At 41.6% G+C, this 22,768-nt stretch overlaps 1 protein-coding gene across 1 annotated transcript in view; it reads right to left on the reverse strand.

Moving 5' to 3' along the window:
- The window catches only part of LOC134342938 (coiled-coil domain-containing protein 178), a 361,847-nt gene that overhangs the window by 202,715 nt on the left and 136,364 nt on the right, over positions 1-22,768 (reverse strand). Inside the window, exon 17 of the mRNA XM_063041651.1 lies at positions 20,660-20,819. Coding sequence (XP_062897721.1) covers positions 20,660-20,819 — 160 coding nt within the window. The remainder of the gene's footprint in view (positions 1-20,659; positions 20,820-22,768) is intronic.

Raw genomic sequence — 22,768 nt, forward strand, 5'->3', positions numbered from 1 at the left:
CAATATCACAAAAACAAAGGAGCTGGTTGTAGACTACAGGAGGAATGGAGACAGGCTAACTCCTATTGACATCAGTGGATATGAGGTTGAGAGGGTGAATATCCTTCAGTTCCTTGACATAGACATCACGTGATCTGTACCCATCGGCTGTATGGTTAAAAAAAAAGCGCAACAGCGCCTCCTTCACTTCAGATGATTGAAGATGTTTGGTATGGGACCCCAAGTCCTAAGAACTTTCTATAGGGGCACAACTGAGAGCATCCTGACTGGCTACATCACTGCCTGGTACAGGAACTGTACTTCACTCAATTGCAGGACTCTGCAGAGAGGGGTGCGGACAGCCCAGTGCATCTGTAGATGTGAACTTCCCACTATTCAGGACAACTACAAAGACGGGTGTGTAAAAAGGGCCTAAAGGATCATTGGGGAGCCAAGTTACCCCAACCACAAACTGTTCCAATTGCTACCATCTGGGAAACGGTACCGCAACATAAAAGCCAGGATCAACAGGCCAACTTATTCCACCAGGCCATCAGACTGATTAATTCATGCTGATACAATTGTATTTCTAGGTTATATTTACTGATGTACATACTACTTATTACAAATTAATATAAATTAGACAGAGACATAACATAGAGATTTTTATTCCTCATGTATATGAAGGATGTAGGTAATAAAGTCAATTCAATTCAATTCAATTCTAGACTATGGTAACCTACAGAATGATAGTGTTTGTGGTTTATGTAAAGTTAATGTACGTAATTTAAAGATGCAGAGGAATAGCTAGATTCCCTCTCATTGGAAATGGTAATTTTCTCACACTTGTAAATCAAGTACTTTATTTGCTATTCAACAGACATGCCTGAATGATGATCAAGATGTGATGTAAACATGGTTGGATTGCTTTATTCTCTGAGGAGTTTGATTTGGAAGTAGGTCCTCTGGACTCTCTTTAAATTCAATGTCATCAGTCACTCCCTGACTCCCTGAAATGGAATCACTGCTGCTTCTTCCACTGTTCCTCAACTCTCCTCTTCCTGCTCCTCTGCAGCTTGCTCCCTAATGCAGATAAAGGATGAACATGTAAAACTGAAAAGCGGAAACACAGTGGTCAGGTCTCTGGCACTGAGTCTAACTGTGACTCAGAAGGGAAGGGGGAAAGAGGTGTGTTGTGTTAACAGGTGACGTGACGGAGGAGAAGATGGCGGCGCGACACAGTGAGCACGGCCGCTCCAAAGTGATATCCTATGTGTTAACTAGGGGCCATGCACAATCCTGATTTGATGGAGACAGACGTGAGAAGCACGGAGGAACACCTGGAGAAAACTTCTGAAATGCCTGCTTCACTGCCGCTGCTACTGTGCGATCGAGAATCTCCGGAGGGGAAGGCCCCAAATCCACGGCTTTCCCTATTGCTTGTTGCCGAGGCTGGAGTCGAAGCGCTTGGCAGAGATGGTGCTCGGTGCTTGGTGTCGGAGGGCTGGTTGGAGGCTCCAAGTTTTCGGACGGACTCAAGAGTCGGCTGTGGTTGGGTGCTTCCAGGATGCTGCATTGCCAAGTTTGCGGCGCTGAAAGCTCATGGCAGGAAGAGTTTTTTCTTCCTTCTACCGTCTGCATGAGATGATGGGACTTTCAAGAGACTTTGAGACATTCTTTTACCGTGCCCATGGTCTGCTCTTCGTCAAATTACGGTATTGCTTTGCACTGTTGTAACTATATGTTATAATTATGTGGTTTTTGTCAGGTTTTCAGTCGGTTTGTCTTGTGTTTCTGTGATATCATTCTGGAGGAACTTTGTATCATTTCTTAATGCATGCATTACTAAATGACAATAAAAGAGGAATGTGTGTCCTCATAATCTAAGCTAATCTAATCATTAGTTAGGGGAACAAAAAGGAGGTTCTGTGGACAAGAATGAGATTTCCAGATGGTATAATGCCTCCCAGATGCAAGGGTCTAGTACATCTTGGATCGAGTCCTCAGCCTTCTTAAGAGGGATGGTGAATAGCCGGAGGTATGGTATATGTCATACCAATGTACTAATGACAGCAACGACACAGGTAGGAAGAGTGACAAGGTTATGCATACTGAATTCAGGGAGTTATGTGCTAAATTAAAAGACAGGACCTCCAGGTTTTAATCTCAGGATTTCTACCCATGTCACATTCTGAGGAAGATCAGTTTAGCACGTGGCTAGGCTGTTAGTGTAGGATGGAGGGCATCAGATTTTTGGATCATTGGGCTCTCTTCCAGGGAAGATGGGACCTGTACAAAAGAGACGGTTTGCACTTTAATTGGAGGGGGTTTAATATCCGAGTGGGAAGGTTTGCTAGTGCTGCACAGGGATCTTAACTAGAGCTGTAGGGGGATGGGAACCAGAGTGTCAGAACAGATAGTGGAGCGGTTGTTAAGACCTCAGACAAAGTCAAAAATCTAAGGATTGAGCATGGTGCGAATAATATTCTGAGCTGCATATATTGCAATGCAATAAGTATTGTAGGAAAGGCACACGAGCTCAGGGCATGGATCAACACATGGAATTATGATATTGTAGACATTGGTGAGACTTGGTTGCAGAAGGGGCAGGACTGGCAGCTCAATATTCCAGTGTTCCTTTGTTTTAGACATGACAGAGCGGGAAGGGTTGACAATACTAGTCAGGCAAAATGTCATGGTAATGCTCTGTCAGGACAGACTGGAGAACTCAGCTAGTGAGGCTTTATGGGTGGAACTGAGGAATAAGAAATGTATAACCACGTAAATGAGGTTATATTATAGACCACCCAAGAGTCCACAGGATTTAGAGGAACTAATCTGTAGAGAGATTGAAGACTGTTGCCAGAAACTTAGATTGTTACAGTAGGTAATTTTAACTTTCCGCATATTGACTAAGACTCCCACACTGTAAGTACACTAGGTGGCATAGTGTTTGTCAAATGTGTTCATGAAAGTTTTCTTAATCAGTACATTGAAGTCCCAATGAGAGAGTGTGTGATACTTGATCTGCTGTTAGGGAATGAGACAGGAGTGGTACAGACTTTGCATAGAGGAACATTTTGCATCTAGTGATCATAATAGTTTCAAAGTAAATTTGGAAAATGAAAGGCCTGGTCTGCGAGTTGAGATTCTAAATTGGAGAAAGGTCAGTTTTGATGCTATCAGAAAGGATTGGGACAGGCTATTTTCTGGCAAAGGTATAGTTGGTAAGTGGAGGCCTTCAAAAGTGAAATTTTGAGAGCACAAAATCTTGCATGTGCCAGGCAGAATAAAAGGTAAGGATAATAAGTTTAGATAACCTTGATTTTCAAGAGATATTGAGGCCCTGGTTAAGAAAAAAAGGAGGTGCACAACACACAGATAAGTTACTTACAGAGTATAAGAAATACAAGAGAACACTTAGGAAGGAAATCAGGAGGGCTAAAAGAGGCATGAGGTTTCCCTAGCAGAAAAGATGAATCAGAATCAGGTTTATTATCACCGGCATATGACGTGAAATTTGTTAACTTAGCAGCAGCAGTTCAATGCAATACATAATCTAGCCGAGAAAAAAAAAACAAGTAAATCAATTACATATATTGAATAGATTTTTTTTTAAGTGTAAAAACAGAGATACTGTACATTAAAAAAATGTGAGGTAGTGTCCAAAGACTCAATGTCCATTTTGGAATCAGATGGCAGAGGGGAAGAAGCTGTTCCTGAATCGCTGAATGTGTGCCTTCAGGCTTCTGTACCTCCTATCTGATGGTAACAGTGAGAAAAGGGCATGCCCTGGGTGCTGTAAGTCTTTAATAATGGCCACTGCCTTTTTGAGACACCGTTCCCTAAAGATGTCCTGGGTACTTTGTAGGCTAGTACCCAAGATGGAGCTGACTAGATTTACAACCTTCTGCAGCTTCTTTCGGTCTCGTGCAGTAGCCCTTCCATACCAGACAGTGATGCAGCCTGTCAGAATGCTCTCCACGGCACAACTATAGAAGTTCTTGAGTGTATTTGTTGACATGCCAAATCTCTTCAAACTCCTAATAAAGTATAGCTGCTGCCTTGACTTCTTTATAACTACATCGATATGTGGGACCAGGTTAGATCCTCAGAGATCTTGACACCCAGGAAGTTGAAACTGTTCACTCTCTCCACCTCTGATCCCTCTATGAGGATTGATATGTGTTCCTCCATCTTACCCTTCCTGAAGTCCACAATCAGCTCTTTCATCTTACTGATGTTGAGTGCCAGGTTGTTGCTGTGGCACCACTCCACTAGTTGGCATATCTCACTCCTGTACGCCGTCTTGTCACCACCTGAGATTCTACCAACAGATGAAGGAGAATCTGAAGGCATTCTACAAATATGTTTAGAGCAAAAGGATTGCAAGGGATAAAATTGGTCCTCTGGAAGATCAAAATTGCAATCTATGCATAGAGCCAAAAGAGATGGGGGAGATCTTAAATGGATATTCTGCATCTGTATTTACTTAGGAGGGGGATTACAGAGTCTATAGATGTGAGGCAATGTAGCAGTGAAATTTTGGACCCCATACAGATGACAGAGGAGGAGGTGTTCGCTGTCTTAAAGCAAATTAGAGTGGATAAGTCCCCAAGGGGGCCCAACAAGGTGTTCCCTCAGACATTACAGGAGGCATGTGCAAAAATTGCAGGGGCCTTAGCAGAGGTATTTAAATCATCATTAGCGACATCTGAGGTACCAGAGTATTGGATGATAGCCAATGTTTTTCCGCTATTTAAGAAAGGCTCTAAAAATAAACCAGGAAATTATAGGCTGGTGAGCCAGATATCAGTTGTGGGAAAGTTATTGGAAGGTATTCTAAGGGACCAGATATATGAATATTTAGACGGGCAGGGACTGATCAGGGATAGTCAGCATGGTTTTGTGTGCGGTACATCATTTCTAACCAATCTTATAGAGTTTTTCGAGGAAGTTACCAGGAAAGTCAAGGCAGTGGATGTTGTCTACAAAGACTTTAGCAAGGAACGTGACAAGATAACACATGGGAGGTTGGTCAAGAAGATTCAGTCGCTCAGCATTTAAGATGAGGTAGTAAATTGGATTAGACATTGGCTTTGTGGGAGAATCCAGACAGTGGTAGTAGATGGTTCCTTCTCTGACTGGCGGCCTGTGATTAGTGGAGTGCTGCCGTGATCAGTACTGGCTCCATTGTTGTTTGTCATTTATATCAATAATTTGGATGAAAATATGGTGATCTGGAATGGCAAGTTTGCAGATGACAACAAGATTGGGGGTGTCGTGGGCAGCAAGGAAGACTATCGTAGCTTGCAGTGAGATCTTGACTAACTGGAAAAATGGGCTAAAGAATGACAGATGGAATTTAATGCAGACAAGTGTGGGGGGTTGCACTTTGGTAGGACCAACCAGGTCCTACACAGTGAGCACAAGGGCATTGACGAGTGTGGTAGAACAAAGGGATCTGGGAATACATAATTCATTGAGAGTGGTGTCACAGATAGATAGGGTCATAAAGAAAGCTTTTGGCACATTGGCCTTCATAAATCAAAGTACTAAGTACAGTTGATGAGGTGTTATGCTGAAGTTGTTTAAGATGTTAATGAGGCATAATCTGGAGTATTGTGTGCGTTTTGCTCACCTATCTACAGGAAAGTTGTAAAAAAGATTGAAAGATTACATGGAATATTTACAAAGATGTTGCTGGGACTGGAGGACCTGAACTATAAGGAAAGATTAAATAGGTTAGAACTTTATTCTCTAGAATTTAGAAGACTGAGGGGAGATATGATAAAGGTATACAAAATTTTGAGGAGTATAGATAGGGTAAATGCAAGCAGACTTTTTTCCACTGAGGTTGGGTGGGACTACAACTAGAGGTCATGGGTTAAGGGTGAAAGGTAAAAAGTTTAAGGGGAACATGAGGGGAAACTTCTTCACTTTGAGGGTTGTGAGAACGTGGAACCAGCTGCCAGTCCAAGTGGTGCATGCAAACTTGATTTCAACGTTTGAGAAGTTTGGATATATGGATAGTAGGGGTATAGGCTATGATCCAGTGCAGGTTGATGGGACTAGGCAGCTTATCTGGTTCCATGCAGAGTAGATGGGCTAATTGGCCTGTTTCTTTGCCGTGCTTTTCATTGACTCTATATCTGTCATCATAGAAACCATAGAAACTACAGCACAGAAACAGGCCCTTTGGTCCTTCTTGACTGTGCCGAACCATTTTCTGCCTAGTCCCACTGACCTGCACACAGACCATATCCCTCCATACACCTCCCATCCATGTATCTATCCAATTTATTCTTAAATGTTAAAAAAGAACCTGCATTTACAACCTCGTCTGGCAGCTCATTCCATACTCCCACCACTCTCTGTGTGAAGAAGCCCATCCTAATGTTCCCTTTAAACTTTTCCCCCCTCACCCTTAACCCATGTCCTCTGGTTTTTTTCTCCCCTTGCCTCAATCTACTTTGAACTTTAATCTACTTTGAACTTTGTGGCAAGTACAATGGAGGAAATCTAAAATTCCAGTTAGCAACTTGATTCTTGTACTAGTAAATCAAGGAACTGTGGTGTAAGAAATCTAAAACAAAAGACAAAAGATGTTAATATCTCAGGTCATCTCTGAGAATAGAGTAGCCATTACTTCTCCTATGTAAGTGTGGTGCAAATTGAGAAATGTCACTAATGACTCAAGTGTCATCCTGGAATAAATTGGAGGCATAACAATTCATAGCAACTGTGACTTTCAGTGCAGATCTGCCCCTTCTCTGCAGCTGCAGGTATGATTGCAAGGGTAGGAATTTTTTATCCATGAATCTGTAGAATTCTCTACCCCAGAGAGCTGTGAATCTGGAGTCATTAAGCATATTTATGTCTTACGAAAATAGATTTTTGATGTTTAAGGGAATCAGAAGTAAAGTGAAGTTGAGGTCAAAGATGAAAACAGCTCTGATCTTAAGGACTAGCAAAGTAGCTGTGAGAATTTTTTTTTATGTTATGTCCACTCCTTTAAAGCGTCTCAAATACTAATGTCATCCAAAATGCAAGTCTGTGGAATGAGAATGCTGAGAAGAAAATAATTAAAAAGATTGTAAAATCACTTTTAATTACCATGTGTTGAAAATATCATTCAAAATACCATGTATATTTACCATGTTATACCTATAACTTTGCAAATTTGTGGCATGCCATTACTTCCAGGTTGATATCACAAAGGGAATTTCATACATTCATAAGTGAAAGAATCTCATTAAATTTCCGGTAATTGTTTCAAAGAAACATAGGCCACACTTGCTGAAATTAATACATAAGAATTTTGTCTTTCAATATATGAACCATATTCTATTATCCATTGCCAGAAATTCTTCATCATGAATAGTAACCGAAAATGTATTTATAATCAAACAATCTACAAGCATCTGTATCTTTAATATTTTAAGTAAATTGATTAATTACAAAAGATTGAAAGTAAATTAGACTTTTCTTTGAAAATTTTCCCCGACCTCCCACAGTGAGGCCTGAGCACCGACCCGCCTCAGTTCAGAGGGATAACCTCTATCTTCACCCTGTGTTAGAGGGCCCTCAGCAGTTTGAATAATCATAGAGAATTTTCTCCTATTTATGTCTCGACCATATTGCTATCATTCAAGTTATTCCGCCTAGATTATTTTCAGTTACCAGTTTTCATTTTACTTTTAAGTCCGATTTACTCTTTTCAGTCATTTCTCTTAATTAATCTGTATTCTCTGTACATTCGCATCTGAATATTTGCAGCTTTTCCTTGTAGTTTGACACTCTGGTTCGAGTGGAGCATCCTCGCCCCACTAACTGCCACGACTTCTGCCGAATCCTCTCCAGTAGCGACTCCGGTTGGGTGATAACTTTAATAGGTAGTCCCCGGTCCGCCAGGTCCGACGTTGCCTCCTCCACCGTAGCGTAAGTTTTTGTCCCTTCGTCGTAAAAGACTCTCAGCCGAGCTGGATACAGGGTCTGGAATCTGATGTTGTTTTCCTTCAGGACTCTCCGTGTTTCCGTATATTCCTTCCGTCTGGCAAAAATCCCCGGTGCGTAGTCGTGGTCTAAACTGATTTTACAGTTGTTCCACATGAAACCTTTCTTTTGCCATGCTCTTTTAAGCACTTCTTCCTTCGTTCTGTAACTGAGAAATCTGATCAGAATCGATCTGGGCTGGGTGCCTGCCGGAGGCTGTGGTGCCAACGCACGGTGAGCCCTTTCTATCTGTAGGTCTTTTGCGGCCGGTATATCAAGGTTCTCTCTAAGCAGCTTCTCCACGAAGGGAATCATCAATCCGGGTTTACCTTCGGTTCCTTCGGGAACTCCGTAGATCCTCACATTTTCCCTTCTCGAGCGGCCTTCTTGATCTATTAGTTGGTCTTGTAGCTTCAGCATTTCTGCTATCACTTCCTCGGCATTTTGTAGCTTCTCTTCAATTCCAACAATCCTCGCTTCGGCTTCATCTATCCACGAGTTAGTTTTTACTATTTCTCCTTTAATATCTTCCAGCTGTTTGCTGTTATCTTGTCGGAACTCGTGAATCTCTCCGAGAATCAAAGACAGAGTCACCGATTCCCCCTCATTATCTCTGTCCTGGCTTGCCGTGGGAGAGCTAGGCCCTTCGCCTTGCTGCATCTCTTTATGTTTATCAGCCTTCGAAGCAGACTTTTTATTCTTGTTCTTAGACATCATCCTTGCCCCTTTTATTAATATAGTTATGCAATATTAAGTATTTGTCTAAATTCGATTTTGGGGCAGTTTACCTTCTTTTTTGTCGAGAGACCTTTTCCTTACGCCGCCATTCCCTTGATGACCCGGAAGTCCTCCCGTAAATTAGACTTTTCTAAAGTGAACATCGAACAGCATGGCAATGATAATCTCAATTAACTTTTAGTTCTACAATTTGAAAAGTCATATGCTCTTGACATTGCACACCAACAATGAAAAGAACAGTTATTGCCAGTAAAAATGTTTTCATATTTCGCAGATTTCTTTAGTTTTACATTACATAACTGCATTCATATTATATTATGCTGTCCCTAGATTTCTACAGTACCATAATTCCTTATATAACCATCCGCATAAAAAGTGAGTAAAATTCTTCACAAGTTCAGGCATTAGCATCCTCCAACTGTAGAATTGTTCACTCTCAAATCTTTTGCACCTCAATAACCCATTTAAAGTTGTTGCACAGAGATATGTGGTGGATTGAGCTTCACTGCCTCTTCATCTTTTGAACTAATGTATTCTTGATCACCGTTTAATGAAACTATATACCACATGGAGTTTCCACATTAGATAAGCAATGTGACTCTCTCATCAAGCAAGTAGCTGTGGCTGTTAGTAATCTTTCAGATTCAGAGTTTGAGACTAGCAGTCTTCTTGATTTAAATAAACCCTTTTAACTATAAAAAATTAACATGACAGTATTACCAAAAATCATTTTAAATTTTTATTTTGCTAAATATTCTAGCTGCTGTGAAAAAAGTAAAACATGCATTGAAAATATAAAACATTAACTGGTCACTGAGGGGATCCAATTTACAGCCTGTGGAGACAACTCACATGGCTCACTGACACTGGCATTATCAGGTTTGTGGAGGGCACTCACCACAGCTAAATGCCATAAGGCAACAGAGATTTTCTACTGATGCAAATAAAGATATTTATTCCTCAACCACAGTTTAATACTGTCCCTGTTTACAGCTTATATGTATTGATGGACACAGTCCATGCTCAGAAACAGAGAAACACACATCTCACTTCACAAAAAAAAGCCATTACTAACCTTAAGAGACTAAGGAACCATTATACACACACGGAAATTTTTAAAAAACTATCAGTTTTATTAATTCAACAAATGCTATGATATTAGTACAATGTTATGAATTAACTCAGTTTCACTCCTATAGAAAAAGTAATGACTACTATTGCATTAGAACATTGAATTTGACTGGGAGCCCTCAAATCTCAACAGTGATTGAAAGTCACACTCCAGCTTTCTTTAAATAGTGCGCTTCACTAGCTTAGTCAGGTTCTTTTGAGGAAGATGGGAAAAGGACTGCCATGCACTTCATCCACTGTTCAAACATGTCTTTTTATAAATTAATTTCCGCTCATCTAGATATGTGTTACATGAGGTCAACCATCTGCTTTGTCTGGGGAAGATAATTTGTGGAAATAATACTGGAATGGTAGAAAAAAGGAATGAAAAAAGAAATAAAATTAGATAAATAGTTAAATATTTTCTACAGGTTTCTGAACATTCTTCTCTAAAACCTACCGTATTTCTATATCAGATGGCCAATGAAACACTATTTCTTTACACCCATTCTAGTGTAAATCTTGTAGCTACACACATAATGGTGCAGCAAAGATATCATGTTCCACAAATGTCAGTGAGTGCATTTTTGCAAATCATAAAGCAACAGTGCCCTGAGATCTATTCTTTCATGCTGCATCTACACAAGAGCACTAGTTTATATAATCAATCACCTCACCTTATGTTTATCATTTATGAAAAATGAATATCGGAGAGACTGTGGCTATTGACTATCTCAAAACTCTAACTAGATAATTCTGTTCTTTTCAATTACATTTTCTAACTAGTTGCTGTGGGCAAATTATCAAAACACACTGATGATGATTAACAGTAGTTCTGAAAATTTAATAGGCAAATCCATTGTTCACTTCAACATAAACCATTTGAAGTCCAAGTTCAATTCCTAGATTGGGTATGAACTAATTCTATTGGGCAGCAGGTGCGTTTCTGCCACTATCCTCAGTGCTACTGGATTAACAAAGAGAAAAATAAAACAGTTATCCGTTCTTGATCACTGATCTGTGATCTATAGTGAGAAAGATACTTCAGTATAAACAACACTTGCTCAACTCTGATATTCAATGAATAGCCTCCCCATAGTCTCTCATCTCTATGAAATCAAGTAGGAGATGCTTCTGGTATGGCGTAATTCTTCAGGAGAGCAGTGGTGCAGGAAATGGAATAAAAAAGGCTGATGCTTTATAGACAGGGTACAAAATTTCCCTCCAAAATTGAGTTTTTCTTCAGGTTTATTAACATATAAGGGGAAAAGTACCTTGAAGTCTTGCAATAACAAGGATTTATACATAATTTACAGCACAGAAACAAATAACTTGACCAAACTGGTCCATCTAATCATTTATGCTCTATTTGAGCTTCTTCTAACTATATTTCAAGCTCACATTATCAGCCACTCATACTCACTACCTGTACTCCACTCCTCCAAAATTATCTTAAGCAAATCAGTAAGACTAGCCTCAATAACCCAGATGGTTGAGGTGACAAATGAAGCAAGATATTGAATAATGAAATTGATGTTAGTGAGTCAGAAGAAACCCATCCATGGGAATATTTTGACAACTGACAAGAGCCTAACTTTGTTATGTGTCAAAGTTATCAATGTTTATCAATACTTGTGAAAAGTTTTGAAGTATTTTTAATTACTTCATTATTCTCCATGGTGTGAGTCCATGGAGCTCTCTAATCGTTCATCAGGTCCATTACAACGTGTGGAATCCCAGAAGATTGGACTGTGCTGTAGGATCAACTTCATGTGAAATAGAATCGATTCAAGAGTCAAGAGTGAATGAAAGGTACACAACAGAGTAAATGATAGCTAAGTCCACACCTTATTATGAATCTGAATAATTCTGAGATGTACTTGTGGATAATATCTAAATTCTGATGATAGTTAAATAACTCGGGTTTTAAGGGAAAATAAATAAATTAATTCCATTTCACATCTGGGGAATTAATCTGTTATTTATTCAATACTTTGGACATGATACTGTGGGACCTGAGGAGACAAAGAGGATACCCTCTAACCACCGGGTATCAGGATACCCAGAGGCTTTCAAAGCAATAGCCCTGGAGTTATACACCAGTACTGCAGCCCCCAAGGATTGGATGTATTTCCGACCATCAATACCTTTCAACCAGAACTCATTCTTATCATTCATATCCTCTAACACACAATCTCACACATCACTGTTGGACATACTGCACCCTTATCTCAGAGTCTGCATACTCTGCCAGCTATTCAACCATAATTGCAATTTCATCAAAGTGCATTGTAAGACCTTCCGCTGACACTCTTCATTTCCACTAGATGAGGTGATGTATTACCTGAAACACAGCAACAAACCGGAGAGACACGAGGAATTCTACAGATGCTGGAAATTCAAGCAACACACATCAATGTTGCTGGTGAATGCAGCAGGCCAGGCAGCATCTCTAGGAAGAGGTACAGTTGATGTTTTGGGCCGAGACCCTGCGTCGGGACTAACTAAAGGAAGAGCTAGTAAGAGATTTGAAAGTGGGGTGGGGGGAGATCCAAAATGATGGGAGAAGACAGGAGGGGGAAGGATGGAGCCAAGAGCTGGACAGGTGATTGGCAAAAGGGATATGAGAGAATCATGGGACAGGAGGCCCAGGGAGAAGGAAAGAGGGGAGGGGGGGAAAAAAACCCAGAGGATGGGCAAGGGGTATAGTCAGAGGGACAGAGGGAGAAAAAGGAGAGAGAGAGAAAGAATGTGTGTATATAAATTGTTGTTGTTGTTCGTCCTTCGTAGTTGAAGATGACCATAGCTTCAAAGTCAAATGGGAGATTGGTGGCTGTGGGTCCGGAGGTGACTGATGAGGCCAATCCGGGCCCTGAAGGCTCACCCACATGTGGGACACAAGTGGGTGGGTGCTGTCGTGGCAGTGAATGCTGCTCAGGCCTTGCGCACAGCACGCTTTCGTTGCACCTCGATGATGCGCCTGACTTCAGCTGCACGGGCTCCTGTGGTGATCTTGCTGCGCCAAGCTGGACGGTCGAGGGCAAGCGTCTCCCACGTGTTGATGTTGACACCCAGGCCTTTGAGGGACGCTTTAAGGCAGTCTTTGTAACGTTTCTTCTGCCCCCCCCGACTGAGCGCTTGCCCTGACACAGTTCTCCGTACAGCAGCTGCTTAGGCAATCGGCTGTCTGGCATTCTGACCACACATCCAGCCCACCTGGCTTGGGCTTTCAGCAGGAGGGTGTAGACGCTGCAGAGCCCAGCTCGTTCCAGGATTTCCATGTCGGGGACTTTGTCCTGCCACCTGATGTGGAGGAGTCTGCGGAGACAGCTCAGGTGAAAGTGGTTGAGCTGTTTGGCGTGTCTGCTATAGACAGTCCAGGTCTCGCTGGCGTAAAGGAGGATGGTAAGGACCACTGGACAGTAGACCTTCAGCTTGGTGGTAAGGCTGAGTCCTCTCCGCTCCCAGACGTTCTCACGGAGTCTCCCAAAGGCGGCGCTGGCTTTAGCAATCCTGTTGTTGACCTCAGCGTCTATGTTCACTGCACGAGAGAGTATGCTGCCCAGGTAGGTGAAGTTGTCGACTGCCTGGAGGTTCTGGCCCTTCACCGTGATGCGCGGCTCCTGGTATGGCTTTCCTGGGGCAGGCTGGTACATAACTTCAGTCTTTTGGGTGCTGATTGTGAGACCGAAGTTGTCGCAGGCTTGTGAGAAGCAGTCCATTTCACGCTGCATCTCCTGCTCTGTGCTGGCGTTGAGTGCGCAGTCATCAGCAAACAAGAAGTCTCTGATGACAGTCTCTCGCACCTTTGTAACTGCCTGCAGGCGCCTAAGGTTGAACAACCTGCCATCAGTCCTGTACCTGACGTGGATTCCTTCTTTGTAGTTACGGAAGGCATCTGTCAGCATGGCAGAGAATACCATACCGAACAGAGTCGGGGCAAGAACGCAGCCTTGTTTGACGCCATTTGTCACTGGAAAGGCCTCCGACTCCTATCACTAATAGCAACTGTGAATTAGTGAGCGCGGAGACACCCAGCCGAGGTCGAGTCGACACCGGGTCGTGAGTGCTGAGACTCCCATCCGAGGCCGCCGAACTGACACTGGACCTATTATACAGGTATATAAATAAATAACGGATGGGGTACGAGGGGGAGGTGGGGCATTAACAGAAGTTAAAGAAGTCAATGTTCATGCCGTCAGGTTGGAGGCTACCCACACCTAATATAAGGTGTGGTTCCACCAACCTGAGTGTGGTTTCATCTTTACAGTAGAGGAGGCCGTGCATAGACATATCAGAATGGGAATGGGATGTGGAATTAAAATGTGTGGCCACTGGGAGATCCTGCTTTCTCTGGCGGACAGAGCATAGGTGTTCAGCAAAACGATCTCCCAGTCTGCATTGGGTCTCGCCAATATATAGAAGGCCACATCGGGAGCAGCGGACGCAGTATATCACCCCAGCCGACTCACAGGTGAAGTGTCGCCTCACCTGGAAGGACTGTCTGGGGCCCTGAATGGTGGTAAGGGAGGAAGTGTAAGGGCATGTGTAGCACTTGTTCCACTTACAAGGATAAGTGCCAGGAGGGAGACTATAAGCCTACTGACTCTCACAGCTATCTCGACTATTCCTCTTCTCACCCTGTCTCTTGCAAAAATGCCATCCCTTTCTCGCGATTCCTCCAACTCCGCCGCATCTGCTCTCAGGATGAGGCTTTTCATTCCAGGACAAGGGAGATGTCCTTTTTTAAAGAAAGGGGCTTCCCTTCCTCCACCATCAACTCTGCTCTCAAATGCATCTTCCCCATTTCACGCACATCTGCTCTCACTCCATCCTCCCGTCACCCCACTAGGGAATAGGGCTCTCCTGGTCCTCACCTACCACCCCACCAGCCTCCGGGTCCAACATATTATTCTCCGTAACTTTTGCCACCTCCAACTAAGCACATCTTTCCCTCCCTCACTCTCTCTGCTTTCCACAGGGATCGCTCCCTCCGCGACTCTCTTGTCCATTCGTCCTCCCCACTGATCTCCCTCCTGGCACTTATCCTTGTAAGCGGAACAAGTGCTACACATGCCCTTACACTTTCTCCCTTACCACCATTCAGAGCCCCAGACAGTCCTTCCAGGTGAGGCGACACTTCACCTGTGAGTTGGCTGGGCTGATATACTGCGTCCGGTGCTCCCGATATGGCCTTCTATATACTGGTGAGGCCTGACGCAGACTGGGAGATTGTTTTGCTGAACACCTATGCTCTGTCCGCCAGAGAAAGCAGGATCTCCCAGTGGCCACACATTTTAATTCCACATCCCACTCCCATTCTGATATGTCTATCCATGGCCTCCTCTACTGTTAAGATGAAGCCACACTCAGGTTGGAGGAACAGCAACTTATATTCCGTCTGGGTAGCCTCCAACCTGATGGCATGAACATTGACTTCTCTAACTTTCACTATTGCCCCACCTCCCCCTCGTACCCCATCCGTTATTTATTTATATACACACACATTCCTTCTCTCTCTCTCCTTTTTCTCCCTCTGCCCCTCTGACTATACCCTTTGCCCATCCTCTGGGTTTTTTTCCCCCCTCCCCCCTTTACTTCTCCCTGGGCCTCCTGTCCCATGATTCTCTCACATCCCTTTTGCCAATTAACTGTCCAGCTCTTGGCTCCATCCCTCCCCCTCCTGTCTTCTCATATCATTTTGGATCTCCCCCTCCCCCTTCCACTTTCAAATTTCTTACTAGCTCTTCCTTCAGTTAGTCCGGCCCGAAACGTCGACTGTACCTCTTCCTAGAGATGCTGCCTGGCCTGCTGCGTTCACCAGCAACTTTGATGTGTGTTGCTTGAACAAACCGGAGAGGTTTCTTGTATCGGTGTGTTCTAAGTCCTCTGAAGGATGCAACTCTGGCCGTCATTAAAAATGCCTTTCTGAAGCCGCATTCAGGGGCATGGACTAGAACCGCTGGAAATGTGTCCTTAAACTTAGCAAGATATAGGAGTAGAACTATGCCTCAAACGAGCCTGCGCTGCTATTGCACCATGGCTGACTTACCATCCCTCTCAACCCCATTCTACAGCTCTCTTCCTGTAACCGTTGATGCCCTTATTAATCAAGAACCTGTCAACCTCCACTCAAAATATATCCTATGACTTGGCCTCCACGGGCATCTGTAGTAATGAATTCCACAGTTTCACCATTCTGTGGTTAAAGAAATTCCTCCTCATCTCTGTTCTAAAGGGACGTCCTTCTATTCTGAGGCTGTTCCCTCTGGACCAAAACTCCCTCACCATAGGAAACATCCTCTTCATACAATATACACTCTGTGTATCAGTAGTTAATCAGCTACTGACAACTACCTCTTTCTCGATTGCACCTTTCCTTGCAGTCTTACCAGTTACTGAATGTGTAAGCTTGTAAAATTTATTTCTATAAACCACTTCCCAAAACACAATTTTACCCCACATATCCAAGAGTGCAATCCAAGCAGCAAATCAACAATGTTGATGGCAGCTATCATTCAGTTTCACACTTACAACGCCACCTTAGATTCTAGCATAGTGTATAAACTTGTGGAAATGACAGAGTCAGGATTGTACATGATTAGCAAGCAAAACATAGGTGCCAGTTTCTGGAGGGGAAGGTTACACTTGCATGTTGGTACAGGTTCCTCATATTTTTATTTCAATGGGGCAAGCCACAGGAGTAGATTGACGGTATACACAATTAGATTCCTGGAGTAGTGGGGATCGTGCTGGAAAGCCTGTTTGAGAATGGTGATGTATCCCATTTACACACAATTAGAACCGCAAGCACAATATAGCATATGCTGCCTGACATTGCAGCGCAGGTCAGACTACTCACCATCAAAATGTGGCTACAAAAGCTCGCAAACTTAGACTGCTTCTATAATGATTTATGATTACAGAGGGATTTGCAAGACGACATTACCCTCAGTAAATTAGCCCGAAGGGGATGATTGTGGCTTCCTGAATGTTCTTTCCTTGAAGTTGCAAATGGCACACTACACCAGGGGAAATATACAATCCATGTGCTGATTTCTGCTAATGGAGGATAAAATGTTGACACAGATAGCTTTGTTTGATGAAAAAAAAACATAACTAACCTCAGCTACCCAATTGTGAATTCCAAACATTTTCCTTTGCAGTCTGGTCTGAGTCAGACCATGTTGGTTGTCTTAACCATGTTGACAAATTGGTCCTTGCCTTACTCAAAGGTTACAGTTGCTGCTGTAGCACGTGGTATATCACAGTACAGGTGCCCTTATGGAAGCCCAGCCATCTCACAGATCATTCCTCATTGAGGTTTAAACAGAACACCATGAGCAAATATGCTGAGAGATTTTTGTCAGTTTACATTCTCCATCTTCTAGTATCCTGTCCTGCTTTGCATGTTGTCTGATCTCCAACATTCTTAATTTTAAGGAGAGTACCTGCTAATGCACTAATGACTGCCAGCACCTGTTTGGCAGGAACCTCAAGTTACCAAAAAAAGGCTTTTTGTACCTGCCACTCGACCTAAAACAGCAATCAGCTAATTGCTACAGCAGAAAGCACCAAGCAGTCATGGCAAGTTCAAAATAGGTTAGCCTTTCTGATAATGATAGTAAAAGGCTCTTCTTGCTGGTTACACATTGTTCAAACATTTAGCATCAAGCATGAGAGCATTAACTTTCAAAATCATTCATTATACTGTGCCTAATCCCCGTACTTCCACAAGATGAACAATAGATGCCCAACATTACAAATTTCATGTTCACCAATACAATAACCCAAGTAAGATGACAAGAAAAATATATCATCAGTTACTTCCTTCAAAAAAATAAAATACAAGTGCAATGCTTACTTAATAAAAATAAAAATTACTTAATACAAACTGTTGACACAAGAGATTGCAGATGCTGGAATCTGGAACAACAGAAAAGGCACTGGAGAAGCTCATCAGGTTCGGTGGCATCTATGGAGGGAAATGGTCAATCGACATTTTGAGTCAAGATTCTTCAAATGGACTGGAAGAAAAGGTAGGTAGCTAGTATAAAGGGGGGATGAAGTAGAGCAAGAACTAGATAAGCGAATCCAGGTGAGGAGAAGTGACAGGCAAATGAGGGCAGATATAATTCCAGAAAGTGGGAGGTGGTAGTTAGAAGTGAAAAAGGGCTGAAGATGATGAAATTTAATAAGTGAAGCATGGAACAAAGGGAAGGAAGGAAGAGGGGAACCGTTGGGTGGAGTGTGTGGATGATGGGCAGATGCAAAGGGAGGGTGAGGGGCATGATACAGTGTGACAGAGATCAGTCGGATCAGGAGGAGAGAGAAAAATAAGAAAAAGTGATAAAAGGACAAAGGGGGAACCATTACTGGAAGTTTGAGGATTTGATGTTCATGCTCCCAGACTGAACTGCCCAGCAGAATGAGCTATTGTTTCTCTAATGATCATTTGGTCATGACCTGGTAGTGATGGAGATGATGGACAGGCATGTCAATGTGGGAATATGAAGTGCATTTGAAATGGCTGGCCACTGGGAGATACTGGCTGGAATGGTGGATGGATTTGGAGATGGTCGACAAAGCGGCCAATGTCCCTATGTTTTTCCCCTCCCCTATCCTTCTCTCTCTAACTGCCCATCACCAACCCATTTCTCCCACCAATTCTCCTCCCCATCTCTCTCCCTTTCTTCAATGCTCCACCTTTCTCTCCTATTAAATTACATCATCTTCAACTCTTTGTCGCTTCCATATATTGCCTCCCAGCTTCTGACATCATTCCCACCTTCATCTATCTATTACCCACTCACCTGGATTCACCTATCTCCTGCTAGTTCCTTTTCCACCCCTTCTCTTCATCTCTTTATACTCACTATCGCTCTTTCTTTAGTCCCAATGAAGGGTCTCAACCCAAAACGTTGACTGTCTGTGTTGCTCCAGTGCCTAAAATGAATTTTTTGAATTCCTGCATTTTATGGTAATACAGCAAATTGAATCATAAACATGCTAAGTATAATTTTTAACTTAATTAAGTAACACATGGCTTGAATTATCCAATTCTGCTTATCTGAATGAATATAAGAGTGGGTCAATTCCCATTCAGATTGTTCATCTCCTTTAAACTTCACCTTAGCCACTTTGTGGCAAAGCTTGCCCAAAATCAGCAACCTGATGAAATAAGGAACTACTCTGTATTCCTGTGAGCTCATGTACAAACATGATCTCATGCAATCTAATTGCTACTATATTGCAAAACAGTTGCTAACTGTCAATGAGAGATAGATGATAATTATGGTTAAAAGAGGTAATTTTTGCTAAGCGTGAATAAACACGCAAAATGATGGTAAAAAACAGTTTTATTTATATGATTTCCATCAAAGAATAACAAAACAAGACAAAAAAACTATAGCTATTACAAAATGCTAAGTTCCACCAGTTAGTTGACAATATGCACGTACGCACCATGGCAGAATGAAGAGGGTTTGTTTACCTCTAAATGATTACAGTATGAAGCTAGAGCACATCACCTCATAAGGAAACATGTTTGACAATGCATATTAGATGCCTCACTGTGGGCAAGTTACAAAGATAGAACAGAAGATACTTACACAGAATGATATTATGGAAAACTGAAGATAGTAAAGAGACACAGAGAAATAATTAATTTATCATCCTCAACCAGACTTGTTGCCTTGTGGCCCTTATCCACCCATTCTTATCTTTTATAGATGAGAGAGCTAAACAAGCTGATCCCTCATACCTGACAAGCATCCATAAACTTCTGCGGACTCATAGTGTTAGGCAGTGCATTCTGAAGCTGAACGTCCAGAGTGTACTGATACGGTTATAACATTTGGAAACTATTACTGCATGTGTGTTTGAAGAGTCATTATGTGCAAGACTGTGAGTGCAAAACCAGATGGAACAAGAGATTAGCTGTTTTTTTTTAATAAGGATGGACTTAATGGGCTATATGATCTCCTGTATTATATATTTTCCATAATTTTATATTCAATAGATTAAAAATTTAACCATAAAAATTCTTCAGAAAGTTCAAATTTAATCAGATAGAGTAAGACTGCCAAATGATTAAAATGAAGTAAAATAACAAACACTTAGCTGCATTCAACTTTTTCACCAGTCAATCTTGACATAAAGCTGGAGACTAAATGGGCTTAATGGTTAGTACAGGCATGGAACTAATAACAGATGTGCTGGCATCAGATTGCCAAGTCCACTCATATTTTAGCATTTGACCGCAAAAGTACAGGTTCAAGGTATCCAGAGACCCAAGTATCTGATAGCCCACGGATGACATAGCACACAGACATGGGCTTCCAGATCCAGTGACCTATATTCAGCTTCCAGCACCATGGGAACGCAATAGTTAGTGCAACACAATTATGGCTCGGGGCATTTCAGAGTTTGGAGTTCAATTCCAGCACAGATCTGTAAGGACTCTTTGTCCTGTGGAACGCATGCGTTCCACTTGGGTTCCCAAGTGCTCTGGTTTCCTCTCACAGTCCAAAGATGTACTGGGTAAGTTAATGGGCCATTGTAAATTGTCCTGTGATTAGGTTAAGGTTAATCGGGGTTGTGGGGTTACTGGGCCGGCGTGCCTCGAAGGGCTGGAAAGACCTACTCTGTGTTGTAATGTTAAATAAACAAATAAACTCTGATCTCCAGTGCTGTCCATGTGCAGCTTACATATTCTTTAATATGACGACATGGATTCAAGTGTTTCCAACATCAATATTCTTCTTTTACATAAAAACACCATACTCAGTGCAAATGGAATGACTGGCAATTGACTTAACTCATCGTCTGTACTTACTGTTACTTTTTTCTGTTCCTCTCTTCTTTCCTGAAGCAACTTCTGATACTCTTCCTCCATAAGTGCCCACCTTCTTTTAGCTATTGCAAGCTCAGACTTAAGATTGGTGATGAGGTTTGTAGCGCTGTTGTGCTTGAACTCTGTCAGATCTAGAGTTGGCCTTAAAGAAATTAGATAAGACTGAAAAGTTGATTTTCAATAATGATTTATGAAATCAAAGACTTTTCAGGTAGTTATTGCAGATTTTAGTCATATAGCCTAAATGCCTTTACAGACTCCTGATAGTATTCTGCATATACCTTACACATTATAGACATAGTATAGACAAAAGAGACATACAGTTAAATTAAAAATATAAAAAATTGCAACATTAGCAGAATAAAAATGATATTTGGTAATAGTGTGAACCATTGAAAATCAGAAAATAAATCTGATAGGTAGTGAAACGAGTTTGCCAGTTCACTGTTTGCTTTGGCACCATCAGAGAAAGCCTATTGATCCCCAAAAGCTTTAGTTGACAAAATTCCAAAATAACCAAAATAAAACAAAAGAATGTTGTGCTTCCTGTAAATTAATATTCCATAATTATTGGGAAAATATAGAGTAAGGTCACCTAGCAAACTGGATCAATTATGTCTTTTATCTTGCAAATTAATGCTTGGTGCTAAATCTAAGTGCTTAAAATTAACATTCCTCTCCTTTATGAGCAAAAACAAAATTAATCACATTTTGTTTAAAAGCGTAAAGGTTTCCCCAATATCAGATCTTGTTATGATATATATTATAGCAATTGCAACCTTAGAAATACACTTTCATTATGATGTACTTAAACAAGATTTGATTAAATGGTTTTGTCATTGTCTTTTGAACTGTGTACATTACACAATGGATCTTGTTTGAAGATGAAATGCATAAAGTTAATTGTGTCATAATATTCCTCCTAATACTTAAAAGAACTCTACTTCACAAGAAAAAGTGTTCAGTATTTATTTTCCATTTCCCAGTGAGAACAGTGCATAACCATCATTCTGATGGTGATGACAGATTAATAAAAGTTATTATAACGTGAACTGGTGTGTGTATGACAGCAGTCAACGCAAACGGACATAGCTCTAAACAGGTGACACACATTATGGAGGAGTTGCATTCCTAGAAAACAATCAATATTGTGATTTTCTGTAACACAAATCCACTTTTCCCATTGAATCCCATAAGTCAAATGATGTCCTTCCTATAGGATATTTTCTCTCACATTAAGCCATCTTAATGATGCCAGGTTAACCCACCACCATTGTTCAATAGCTGAAGTCAAATGTAGACTCATGGAATGGACAGGGCTAATGCAAAAGGAACAAATATTTATTTTTAGTTATTCAATACTATAGGGCAATAAGAACTGGATGTGATGTCATTGCATTGTTTGGGTGGCAGTCACAGCCATTACGCTCCTCTGCCCAGCCCTCTCCAATCCAAGTACTTGAAAACAGATGTCTCAGAGTGCAGCACCACTGTATTCTTCATCTTGAGGCATTTTCTCTGAAATGCAAGGCTCGTAGATTAGGAAAGAACTTAAGAAGTGGGGATATCAGCAAAAGGAATGGAATCTGTGAGATGGAAGAAGTTCAAGGGGTTAAAATGCAGTGACAGAGTGGAAGTGGAATGAAGACCAAGTGATTACTTTAAGGAGCTGGCCATGGCCAATGCAGCTCACTACAATGCAGTGTGTCAGAGAAAAAGTCTCGGAAATAAAGAGCACTAAACTTGAGACTTCTGTTCATGTGTCTTCAGACAGAAGAGGGCATAACAAAGAAGGGACTGAGCTGTGAATGCTGACCCAATCAACAGCATGGTGTTAATCTAAATCTTATTTCCCCACAGTATTGAGTACCTATAAATAAAATCTGACAAATCTGTTGTGCTTTTGTATTTTGTGACCAAATATATTCCATAACTCAAATTTCTATAATTCCATAAGGGCAAATTTCTATAATTCCATAAGGGCAAATTTCCATCATGGAAAAAGGCTATTTCTCAGTAACTCTAATTTTCAGTTTATCAAATTTAGACTGCTGTACTTCCTTAACTGCAAAAAAATGTTACAGCTTCAAG

The sequence above is a fragment of the Mobula hypostoma genome, chromosome 1 (genome assembly GCF_963921235.1).
Source record: "Mobula hypostoma chromosome 1, sMobHyp1.1, whole genome shotgun sequence".
Classification (NCBI taxonomy): Eukaryota; Metazoa; Chordata; class Chondrichthyes; order Myliobatiformes; family Myliobatidae; genus Mobula; species Mobula hypostoma.